Source organism: Dermacentor andersoni, chromosome 11, assembly GCF_023375885.2.
Source record: "Dermacentor andersoni chromosome 11, qqDerAnde1_hic_scaffold, whole genome shotgun sequence".
Lineage (NCBI taxonomy): Eukaryota > Metazoa > Arthropoda > Arachnida > Ixodida > Ixodidae > Dermacentor > Dermacentor andersoni.
Genome location: NC_092824.1, coordinates 14943722 through 14957020, shown reverse-complemented (window position 1 = coordinate 14957020; position 13299 = coordinate 14943722). Strand labels below are relative to the sequence as shown.

Genomic DNA, 13299 nt, shown 5'->3' with positions numbered 1-13299 from the left:
CAAAAAGTACAATGCAAATAAAAATACAGACGCAGGAAAAATAAGAGATTCAAAAGTTGAACGTCAATGGCAGACTTGAAATTTTCTTGTTCAATAATATAGGCAGTGGCGGTAGGCAGGTGGTTCCAGTCGTGACATAGTCTTTGGAATAAATGAGTTATACCCCTGTTACACAGACGGCCTTAACTGTGGTTAAGCTCACTATGGTTACCACGGTTACTGCTAGCTGCATGTCTGATGTAGATGTAGTTAGTCACGTTGCCACCATTATCACAAACTGAGCTCTGCAACCTGTTTCCCTTTGCTAACGGAGAACCAAGCAAGATTGTGGAAGCCATGTCAGTTGTGAGCACAACACCATCATCTGAACTGCTTAGCCAAAAGTGCTTAACTGGCCAAGCGTGATGACATGGGCATTATTAATGCATGTTTGTGAAGATCACCTCAGCTCATTGCATTACAACACGTGGAATTCTTGACAATTCTGAAAAGAAATTTCAAAGAAGTGGTTGTCAAGCTGCCACATGTTGAAGCTCCCTACAACATGAAAACAGCTCAGTTCTGCAGAAACCACACACCATGGAAATTTCACCCTATTCACACAATAACACTTGAATGAAGCAGAGACTGCTCCTACTGGTCCCGCCAAGCCAGGTATGAAAGGCTGATTTCGAATTCCACCTTGTGGAGAATACACAGCTTACAACAATTTCATTCTATTATTCGTTGAACAGGTAGCTGATTCTTGCACAAATTTACAACTTAAAATGTTATTTTGTTATAAGTAGCTAAGTTTGTACAAAATATTTGCTGATATGATTACCACGTCATTATGTTGCTTCCCTTAACTGTGCCCACATAGCAACAGCAAACTGACTGCTGAGCCTGTGGTTAATTTTGCCAACTGCAGCTAAGGCAGTTTCTGACAGGTGTGTAAGAGCTGGTTAGTTCTGGAATTTGGGAAACATTCATATAGTGATTGACAATGTCAAGTTTGACGGTACATGCCCGTCTGGTTAGGAAAAGTAGTTTTGGTGTAATGTTTTTTAGTTTTAACTGACCTAGAAAATAAAATGACTTTTTGTCATCTATATGGGCACCTTGTGTTCACTGTTCCTTGTGAACAAGGAAGGATCACAGATGCCTAACCTCTTATTAAATGTTTTATTATTTTGACCAAAAGTGACCTTGCTTTGATTTTTAAACTTCACGCTATTGAAAACCCTTCTGAAGCATTTTCAACCAATTTGCTTCATGTTTAAGTGTGAAAACGCAGCACTGTCGGCTGAAGTCAGTGTCGTCCTTGTTTTTTGAATCGTCACTTTCAATAGAAGTAGCAATGAGAAGACTTATCATCAGCCTCTTTGCTCAAAGAACAAAACTCTCGTGCATCGCTTTCACTCTCATTTTCACTGTCAGAGTCAAGCAGTGGCGTTCCTTTGCATGTTATATTATGCGCATGTTAACTCTTTGCCTACCTTGGAAAAAATAGGTGTTTTTTTGTAGGTCACGTCAGATTTGTTTTTCTGAAGAAACTACTGCACTCAATATTTTATGTAATACATAAACAAAAAGCAGAATGAATGCATTTTTCATGCATAAAAATTTTATTAATGAGATGTATGTTATAAAAAAAGGCATAAATTGCCAAAATCAAGATTGTGGGAGAAAATTGAACAAAATTTGTAAAGACACGCTTGTATCTACTCGGAAAAATGTCTAACAAAAATTAGGAGATATGCAAAATGTATTACCGTCTGAAAAAATCAAAAATTTTTATTGAACAGGTATTCCGCTATAAAAATCCTCTTGCATCATCCTCTCTCTCAGAGTCAAGGTCCGACGAGTAGGCAGCATCCTGAGATCTATCTATAAAATCACACGCAGATGCAGCGGAATCACAACATCTGCGATCTTTCGAAGAGCACACTCTGCTCCTGGAGGTGCCCATTTTTACATTCTACTTTGACAATCGTGAAACTTCACAGTGCATTCAAAAATTACAGCCTGGCATGAAAAATCTAACTGTTTAGAAAACAAAAATATAGTTCTCCTCCTTCATGTATAAAGGCGCAGTGTATTCGTGAGGGGTGCAAAATGTCTTGAAAGCGGCGTTTCAACCTATTGTTAGTGGGCCAAATGTGCCCAATGTGTGCGGCGTGGAAAGAATTAACGAAGCCCCTGGTAAAAATTTGTCCAGAGCTCTCCACTAGAGCCTCCCTCAGGACCCACTGTACAGCTTCGGGATGGTGAGCCCTATAATTTAATACCATAGATGTTCTCCTACAACGGGCATTCATAAAGTTCATAGTACCGGGACCATAAATTTGGAGCACACGTACATGATAAGCACCAAGTAAGCGCACATCTTTAGTTCTAACAGAACATAAGAAATTGTATTTTATGTGCCGCGGAACACTGCTAGGGCATCAAAACACAATGGGCAACGTCCACCGGGAGAGTTGGTTGAAACACGGGCAGCTATCTGCTTTCTACATTTCAAGGAACACAAGTTCGAAAAAATTCATATCGATCTGGTTGCAGTGCATGGCGACTGTGTGTCGTGATGGTCACGGTACACCACTACTAGATCGGCCTGAATCTTTGTGGGCTTGCGTTCCTTGAAATGCAGAAAGCACATTTCTGCCCGTGTTTCAACCAACTCTCCCAATGGATGCTGCCCATTTTATTTTGATGCCCTAGCGGTGTTCTGCGGTACACAATACAATTTTTTTATATTCCACTAAAGCCTGAGAGACGTGCACTTGTTTTGATTCTTATCACGTATGCATGCTTCAAATTTGTGGTACCAATAGCACAAACTTTGTGAACGCCCCTCGTATGTTTCTGCCTCATCTGAATGCTATATTCATTGGCTTCCATTACACTAAGGGAGCCAGCTTTTAGGGTGGAGGGTAATGTGGACACCACTTTTTGAAACTGTCCCTGAAAATAAAATAGTCTCAAAGAAAAGACGAGACACCAGTAACACTCGTGGTGTCTGGTCTTGTCTTCTTTGTGACTGTATTATTTCGAATGCAGTGGCTTCACTGAGTATTGGATTTAATTTATTGCTCCTTGCGTATACACATATTAAATACAAACAGAAAAGGAGGATCCTTAGCTAAAGACTAGTTATAGATCCAACATAAACCTAAAATGAGAAAACAGTAATTCTGGACAGTGCAGTCTGCATTATTAACCCTTTGCGGTCTGAAACTTTTACCCACTTTCCGGCTGTCCTGATCCGAAACTATTTTACCAGTTTCTGGCGCCGCAAAAAAAAAACTCATAGGATATTTATTTTTTCTCTTGCATTCTGCAGGCAACTCCCTTACCGATATTTGAGCACCGTGTTATACCGCTCGAAGCATTCTCCTGGGTGCAGGCCAGGGTTGTTACTACAGGTTTTGCAGAAAAACACAGTTTCCCTCCCACCTCCATTTGTTTTTCGGTCGCTACAAACAGCACAGTCGTTGCTGCTTCAGCCTGGGAGCTTGTAGATGAAATGGCTCCTCCCACCTAGCCTTTTCTCACACTCCTTCCGTGCAGGCGGGCCCCGCTTTTTGGCCCTAGCACTCGTGTCACCCACCAGCTGTTGGGTGAGGTTGCGGCGGTACTGCAGGTGTTGCTGCTCTTTCTCGCCATGACTCTGCAGCTGTGTGCGCCTCAAAATAAAACTATTGACAATTGAAACCTCTAGAAGCCAGAAAAAAAAAGCTTTCACCACCATTTTATGCTGTCTTCATCGTAGTCTTCGTCGCTCGCTTCTGTCGAATCACTGTCATCACTATCTGATGGAGGCACACAATTCTCTTCCTCACTGAAGTCATCATCGCTTTCATAAATGCACCACCGTAAAGCACACGCGGTGAAAAGTGGCCATGTTTCTGAGTGAACCGCGAACATGTGCAGTTCTGCACACAAGTGAGAACGCTCTGTGATCCAGAAGCGGTGCTGAACATTGTGCTGCACCCTAGTGCAAAAAGAAGTAAACTTCAACAAAGTTTACTTATCCCTGAAGAGATCACACATCATGTATACAAAGAATGTGTACGAATCGCTCGGAGAAAAACTGCGAAATTTAACCCCCGAGCACCCTTGTCGGGCGGTTCCCAACAGCGACTGCAGACCGCTACGGCCGTGTTGTGTTGTCGGGCCCTGCCCAACAACGGACCACGAAGGGTTAAAGAAAGGAAAAATAAAAGAAAAACAAATAAAATTCAGTCAATGTAACATAAACATTACACACTTTGCAACAGCTTTGAGCTATAGGTAACAAAATTATTCCTATTGACGTATGTAAACAGCACTTACAGAAGGCACACAACACAATGCAAATTTGTAAGGATATATGAACATATAGAGAGCGCATGTGTGATTATAGTAGTATTGTAGAGGTCTAAGATGAACTAGCTCAAGAACAAGTTATTTTGAGATAATGATTTTAGTGTGTGGCTACTGGTCGCAAATGCTGTGCTTTCATTTTGGTACATGATTGGCAACTTCCTCACTCAACTTTGCAGCCGGCATGTAAGTAGAAGCCGAAGCTGAGCCGATGACGAGACGGGTCCACTAGGGCATTTGGTGGCACGCCCTTTATGCACGCGGCTTCCTCACTGGATTCGGACGGCTTTGAGGGTGTCCAGAGCAGCAGCAGCCGAACACCCCTTCTGCGGACCAGGGCTCTGAGTGATCAGGTGAGGAACATGACTCAGCAGTATATGAGTGCCAGTTGATTGGTTGCTACTGTTCTCACATTTAAAGGGGAGGACAGCACATTCCAATTCAAGCAGTGATGATACACCCAGAAAGCTGATTTGATGCACTGGCAAATGCTTTTGTAGCAGTGCCCATTGTACAGTTCCATTCAGTATGAGCTGCAACACTGGCACCCGTGATTGAAGAGGCTCTGAGACTACACAGTGGTTCTTACATAAAAAATATTGGTTTTGTAAGTACCACTAATCAGAACTGTGTGTAGTTCCGCAACGTTTCGCATGTTGGCATCACAGTGCTGTTATAGAGACGAAACATTCATTTGAGGGATCGCTAGCCGTTTGTGTGCAGGCGCGTGCAAGAGCGAGCACGAGAGAGAAAATCTGGGGGCTTTTGCTCCTTGAATATATGACTCTGCCTAGGCACTACGGAGGAGGGAGTATCTTAGCGTGTGTTGTAGGCATTTGTCCCTAGGCGTGCCAGCATTGCGGAGTGGCGTCGAGTTTGTTTACGCTCGGACACCGGCTGCCGGTGCGGTAAAATAGGTGAAGCAGCGGGCACTGACACCTTATTTGGCGACCGCTGTGACGGACAGACTGTCTTGCACCTACGGCGCTCGTGCTAGGTCAGTCATGGCGGATCATAGCTTTCTCCTTTCTCACGCCTTACGGCGATGTACCTTGTAAATAACGTCACAGATGTTTTTGTGGGAGCAGTAGCGACTGCCTTAGTAGGCAGCAGGCAGACTGCCTTAGCAATCGCATTTGAACGGAAGTGGCTGAAAGGCCGCCGGTGACAATGACTGACCCAGCACCGGCACCGCAGGCGCGAGAAGTCTGTCCTAAGTACCTTCAGACGCAAAGTACTGACTGTGTTGCAGAAGTCATGGCGCGTGGTAGTGCTGGACTTAGTGTCACAAGTTGGTGGCTGGACATAACTATATTTATTCAATCGTGTTTTTTTTACTAATTGTAACAACGTGTCATTATTTCACATTATTGGCGATGCCTCAGGACACCAAAGCTAGAACCTGGACTGGTCCGTGGGTAGGGGCTCGTTGAGGCCTGCGCGTGCCAGGGGTGTATAAGATGCGGACAGCCAATTTTTTATGCGAACACCTCCTGGAACGCTTCAGCCTCTGCGGCCTCAACGGGCTGCCCTGCTTCCAGCTTTGATCACCCCGTTACCCCTTGGGTGCCCTAAAGATACTATGCTGCCTGCTTTACTATACCCTCAGGTGCTCTCCTGAGGCCTCCGTTTGCCAGTTACATGTGCTCTCCTGGAGCAGTGCTTGTAAAAAATTCAATCTATCGTCGCGATGAAAAAAAGCAACCCGCGACTTATACAACACCAGTCAGAACCTTGCCCCTTCAAACACAGCTGTCACCAAATGGGGCGTCCGTGCCCACTGCTGCACAGCACGGGCGGCCAGCGACAGAGCGTAAACAAACTCAACCGCACTCCGCAATGCCGGCATGTCTAGGGGACAAGCGCATCCAACAACCTCCTCCATAGTGCCTAGGCAGATTCATATATTCAAGGAGCAAAAGCCCCCAGATTTTCTCTCTTGCACCCTCTCTTACTCTCTTTCTCTACTCTCTTTCTTACGCTCTTTCTCTCTTGCACCCGCACGAACGATTGGCTATCCCTCAAATGAACATCTCATGTTTTAAAACCCCTTCAACCACGTTCACCAGAGTTGCAGCTCATATAGAATGCAACTGTACATACAAGGTATGGCCTCAAAATTAACTAGAATACAGTAAAACCTTGTTAAACTGTACTCGCTTAAACAGTAATCTCGTTTTAAAAGTAGTGCAGTGAAACCTCGTTAAACCGTAGTTGGCCGGAGCTTGTAAAAAGTACGTACTAAACAGTAGTACTGTTTAACCGAAATAGCATGAGATCGCCCACTTACCTGTCAAAGATGGAATTCACAGAGAGTGCTTTGAAAGGAGAAAAAACATGCAGTATTTATTCACTTCGCACGACAAAAGTGTTATTTTCGTTTGATGCCGCGGCGGCCTAGCATGACAACAGCAACCTCAAACTTACTGAAGCTGCGTGCCAGCTTTTCAGCAAGCCCCCTCTTCTTGGCAAACACTTGCATGGCAGATTCCTCGTTGGCGTTACATATTCTCCGTGCATGCGCGCAGTAGTGCTGCAGAAGTCTCGGGGCGCCTTTTTCATTGCCGGGTGCTGGAGTTTGGAATACTTTTCGTTTGGAATAGAGTTACGTTATCGTGCTCTATTCTCGTCGCGACGATTGCATGCGTGAGGCTGACGTAACGCACAGCTTATGCTACTGTCGGGCCTGAATCGCCCGTGCCATCGCATTTCGTGTCGTCCTCATCACTGCCGCTAGTCGACACTTCGGCAGCAACAGAGGCAACGATGGCAAAAAGTCGAACCTCGTAGCCGTCATGTCTTCATGGTCGCAGCAGCGCTGCCGAGCAACTTGTTCGCATTCCAAATGCCACACACCGTAGTCAACAGCAGATCCCTGTCGCGTGCCAGCGCCGTCTTCTTCAACGTTACTAGATTATTTTCAGTTGTCAAACTCCGCCGCGGCACCTGGCCCCTTTCTGTCGCGCCCGCGGGGTGGCGCGCGCGACACTGTCGGCCCGAAGGCGGGCGGTGCGAGCAACGTTTGTGCGGGCGGACAGAGACGCCGATGCGTGCAGCAGCGTGCCACGTTTTGCTCGTGTTTCTTATTTCTGTGCCAGGAAAATGCTGCGTGCCTTGTGAGCAAACATACCTGCAATTGAACACTGAAACGGCAATGAAACAAGAAAAACCACGAGACAGAGACAAAGTGATAACTAGGGAGGGTACAGCGCCCTTCCTAACTATCGCTTTGTCTGTTTTCACTCCTGTTATTTGTGTGTGTGTGTGTGTGTGTGTGTGTGTTAATAAAAACTTGCCAGTATTCTACGACGAAATAGTGTACCAGACCACCGCCTTCGAACTTCGTGCGCATTTCCTAAGGGCTATAAACTTGTTACACCAATCATTTCAGGTCATCAAAAATTTTTTGGAACTGCTAAACTTGACAGAACACAATGCAATTCAAAAGAACCTGAAGTTAAATCAAGATACACTGGAGGTAAGGCACACTGTTCACATTTGTTGTGACTGCATTCACATTGCACTGTTTGCTAGGAAATTCCTTCACTCATGTTTTTTCAGCAATACATTGGGCTATAGTGCGTTCCTTCGGTTGAGATGAGTCCCATCCTACTATAATCAAGTTCACCCAGATATTCCGCCTTCTAAGCCTGTATACACCTGTTAAAACAGCGCTACGTGGTAGTGTGGAAGGTGTGCCAGGCTGTGTGCTCGTCGGCGTCAACGACACATTCAAGCAGACGGGAGAAGCCTGCAAGTAAAAAAAAAAAAAAAAGTAGCCTTCGCAATGCCATTGAGGCGACGTTGATAAGTTGCCTGGAGCCAAGCAGCTCACCAGAATGTGCTTGCATGCAATGAGCACACTTATGCTCGGGGAAACATAGGGGACAATGTTGTTTATTACCTGTGTGGATATATCATTCATAAAGTCAGAAAGGGCGCACCATGTGATCTATGCGTAGCGGACATGAGCTTTGAAATCCTAGCAGTTTTCTGCCACAGTTACTTAATTGAGTGCAGAAGTCTCAAGCAAGGTTTCTTAAAGCACCCGACGCCAAAGATGCTGGGCTTTATGAAGACTGCTAACAAAAGTGTGTCAGGTTCCCTGCATGAGGCAGGCCTTTGCGGAGAGATATTTTGGAAGGTTTTAGATGATCTAGAGGGGTGCTGCCTCACTCTTCTTGGTTGTGCAGAGCATATGTTCGCGTTCACGTGCGAAGTACTGAATTTCTTCATTGTTATATACGGATGCAATTTTTATTCCAAGGATACAAACTGTCAACTAGAAAGCGCGTCTTTTGTGAATATCGATGCACCATGCTTAGATTCATCAATCCGGCGTTGTACCAGTCCTATTCTTTTCTTCATGTGTACATAAAACAACAGCCACAAACGAAAAGCCTCACTGTCCACTTCATTCACCTATTAGCTGCTTTTTACAGAGTGCACAATGTAAAAAGGCTATTCTGTGAATAGTTAGCGCCACGGAGAGCAGCAAAAAAAATTATAATAAAAAAACTGCCATTGAGTCGACGGCGCGCTGCTGCCTTCGGAAGCTTCCGTAGCCAACCGGGCCAATCATGGCGGCAGCGCCACCTCGCGAGAGAAGCCGGCAGAGGGTCACGTTCTCGCGCCGCTCCCAGGCGGAGTTTTACAACTGAAAAGTATCTAGTAGCGATGGTCTTCTTCGCATCATGTTCGATAGCACGGACGATGTCTAATTTTTCTTCTATGCTGAGCACCCGGCATCGTTTTTATCCGAGCTTCGGCATAACGGGAGTCTTCACTTGCGTGACGCCATAACGCTCTCTGGCACGGCGTCAAAATGATGTTGATGTTGATGTGGCTTCACGCGCAAACGCACAGGGCACTTGGAGGCCGTTGTTCAGATCTCTGAGGCTTGTTGTTCTACCGGGCCACCCGATAGAGACGACGCACCGTCATGTTTTCACGACGAAAAGTTGAAACGCTACATATTAACTGATGCGTATGCAATAAGCTGGTACGGTTTATGCGGATACAAAACACATTATGTTCAATGGCCGCTGAGTCGGGGATTTGACTTTACTACTTTTTAAATGAAACTACTGTTTAAGCGGGTACGGTTTAACGAGGTTTTACTGTAAAGTCAAATCCCCAACTCAGCAGCCATTGAACAAACGTGTTTTGTATCTGCATAAACCGTACCAGCTTATTGCGTACGTATCGGTTAACACGTAGTGTTTCCACTTTTCGTCGCGCAAACACAGCCATGCATCGTCTCCATCGGGTGGCCCAGCTGAAGAACAAGCCTCAGAGATCAGAACAATCTCCAAGCGCCCTGTGCGTTTGTGCGTGAAGCCACATCATCGACATCAACATCATTTCAGCGCTGTGCCAGAGAACCAGGGGTAGCACACTCTCAAGTTCAACAAATGTCTACAGAGGGCGAAAAAGTCTACCGTGCGCCGCTGCTAATATAACCAGCACATTAGAAACACTTAGGGATGCCTTCTTTAGTTCCAATATCTCCCGCTAGAGGCACCGTAATAAGCACAATTTTATCTTACAAACTTTCTCCTGTAATTATCGAAGCATTTTTATTACATAAAAAAGAGCACAATGTTATCATTTCTAATTAGATATTGTACTCTTTATTAGTGAGTTTATTGTTTTTTGTCAATATAAATGTAAATATTGTTCAGCATCATCAATCTTCCACGTAACCTCTGGCCTGGATTTTAAATTTTAACGGTATTTTTGAGTGCGCGGCGACACGGATTCAGTCATTCGTACACTTAGGCTGGTTGCTTCTTTGTGTCTAAAACTAGTTTATTGCGCTTCGATGTCTCGCGTTATTTAACATGAGGTGAAGCGACATGTTTGCAAGCGGACATGTAAGCCCAAAAGCTAGGTTTCGGTCGTGAGCCATTCGAAACACGTCTGCATCAAAACGACAGCTGGATTCTGCTGCGGCTGACAACGGCAATAACGGTGAGTCATTTAACACTGCTACTTGAATCGTTGTATAATACTAGTCTCATTAACTTACAGGTGGAGACAAGTTAACGAACTAGATCCTGCATTACATATGGGTAGTCAGGACCCTCCGTTGCTGTTTCCTAACTAAACCTTTAGTTGCGAGGCCCTCGTTTTATACACACACAATCGGGGGGGGGGGGGGGGGGAATAGAGCAATATTGGAACGCGCGTCACATTTTTCATCTTATTGTAGCCGTGGCCATAGGTGACTGAGTAGCCTTACCACTATATATATAAACTTTTTTTCAAGTCCACTGGCAACTTCTTTTGTCCACACACCGAATAATCCTTTGGTAAGTGAAGTGAAAGTACAGAATTTAATGTATTAAACAGTTGCAAGCATGATAACTCAATATTTATTTAACATGCTGCTTGAGCACCCTAGAACAGACAGTGTACATTTGCATGTGTTCTGTAGTCGCAAACCATTACAATATATATGTCACACGTCTTTGCATTTCATATTGCAAAATTGTGCTTTTTCAATTTCTGATGCAGTTAAATAATTGTTCCAGACATGCAGTAATGAGGATGGCACCAGTATAAAGCAAACACTCCCTGCACTAAATAGAAGCGCTGCCTGCTACAACAAGGCCAAGGTAAACAACATCTGGTTCAGAAATAAATATGCTTGATATATATTGTATTGGCTTGCTGGTCTTGAGATACATGTCATTGTTTACAGCAGATATGAATGTTTGTTCATATTTATGGCTCAGTATAATTGGTTCGAACATAAAAGAAAACACTACATGAGTTTGGCTAATCTGTGCCGTATCTCATGTGTTACTGTTCTGCCCCAACAGAGTCTGTGCCATGCACATCGTGGTCATCACTGGAGCCCCCATCTACACCAACAGGAAGGGGCTGGAGCCGAATTTGCAAGGCTTTTACACCACGAACAAAGAAGTGCATGCAGAAGAATTTGAATGAGATATCAAATCTGCAAAGGACTGTGTCAAGACTGAAAAGAGCTTCAGCCACAATTCCACCCGCACGGACATTTATTTATTTATTTATTTATTTATTTATTTATTTATGGTACCCTCAAGGCGTGAAGGCATTACAGAGGGGAGTGGGAAAATGCGAAGTATAACAATGAAGTACGGAAAATAAACAATGTAGCATGTTAGTAATTCCTAATTATACAGTACTATGTAATATCTTGCCTGATGTTTGTAAGTACGACAGACAATGTAAACAAAATAGCATCTTGATAATTCCTGTTAGTACAATGTTAACCAGTGTCGTCCGTAGTCGCTTGTAAGTATGGCAAGTAAATGAAATAACATGCTAATAATTCCTAATTATACAATGTTAGCTAATGCCTTACGAAAGAGTTTGTTGTCGAGAATAGATACAATTTCACAAGGAAGGTGGTTCCACTGCCGTGATGATCTGGGAAAAAAAGATTGACTGAAGGTGTTAGTGTTGCCTGTTTGAAGTCTGACCTTATGGCGGTGATCGATGCGGCTCGATAGGTAATGAGGTTGAGAAATGAAGTTACTGTAAAGGGAGGAATGGTAATAAAATTTGTAAAACAGTGTCAAACGTGCTATTGTTATACGAGATGCAAGTGATGGAAGAGATAGATTGTCTTTCATTGATGTTATGCTAGCGGTACGGTTATAATTTGAAAATATGAATCGGACTGAATTATTTTGGACAAGCTCCAGTGAGGAAATAAGGTTTTCATGGTATGGGTCCCACACAGCTGCAGCGTATTCTAATTTAGGACGCACTAATGACTAGTAAAGTAGTAATTTTAAGGATGATGGAGCTTTGGAAAACTTGTGGCGTAAGTAACCGAGCATGCGATTAGCTTTACTTATTATGTACTCAGTGTGAAGGTTCCAGGTTAGTTTTTCTGTTATGTGAACTCCTAAGTATTTGTACGAGTTAACGGGTTCTAGAGGAATTTTATTTAAATGATAAGTAGGAAGAGTACTGGTGCTCCTCTGCACGCGCATAACTTTACATTTATTAATATTAAGTTCCATTAGCCAAGTGTTACACCAATCAATCACATAGTCCAAATCAGACTGAAGAGCATTAGTGTCATCGTTAGTAATTATTTCACGATATGTCACGCAACCGTCAGCAAACAAGTGAATGTGAGATGTCATTGAAGAAGGTAGGTCATTAATATAAATCAGGAAAAGTAGGGGCCCTAGTACTGATCCCTGAGGCACACCAGAACGAACCTCGGTCTATGATGAATCATAATTATTCGCAGTAACAAATTGATAACGGTTAGTAAGAAAACACTCAATCCATTTCAGCAGGTTACTGTCAAGGTTTTAAAAGACTCAGCTTGAATAGCAGCAGTTTGTGGCAAACCTTGTCGAACGCTTTGCTAAAGTCTAAAAATAGACAGTCGGCACAGGAGGCACGATCTAAAATACAGTGTAATCTGAGTGAAAGATATTAGTGGGGTTTCACATGAGGTCGTTTTGCGAAAACCATGTTGAGCAGAGGTAAAAAATGAGTTCGAATCAAGAAAGTTAACGAGATTGGTGAATATAACATGTTCAAGAAGTTTGCAACAGGTGCTGGTAAACGAAGTCGGGCGGTAATTCTGGGGTGAGCTTTTGTTACCAGACTTATGCAACAGAACCACCTTCCCTATTTTCCATTGAGAAGGCAGAGTACAAGTGTTTATTGATTGCTGATAAATATTAGCAAGTATTACAGAACTGTATGTGTTAGTGCTTTTCAAAAATTTACTATTAATAGTATCATAACTGGGAGCTGAGTTTAAAGGCAAGTCATCAATCTCCCCACTCCCTCATGTAATGTCTCAACAGAGACCTTTGAGGAAATGAATAAATAAATAAATAAATAAATAAATAAATAAATCAATCAATCAGTCTAGCAATACCTGCACAGTCGAAAGCTTTGGGTTGCATAATGAGATAGCTGTAGTGTTCT

General features: G+C 43.5%; 1 protein-coding gene across 3 annotated transcripts in view; it reads left to right on the top strand.

Annotated features, from left to right (window-relative positions):
- The window catches only part of LOC126517592 (proton-coupled folate transporter-like), a 137201-nt gene that overhangs the window by 32365 nt on the left and 91537 nt on the right, over window positions 1–13299 (top strand). For all 3 annotated transcript variants that reach the window (XM_055064227.2, XM_055064228.2, XM_055064229.2), the window contains exon 2: window positions 4527–4700. In XM_055064227.2, the coding sequence (XP_054920202.1) occupies window positions 4602–4700 (99 nt within the window). In that variant the 5' untranslated portion in view covers window positions 4527–4601. The remainder of the gene's footprint in view (window positions 1–4526; window positions 4701–13299) is intronic.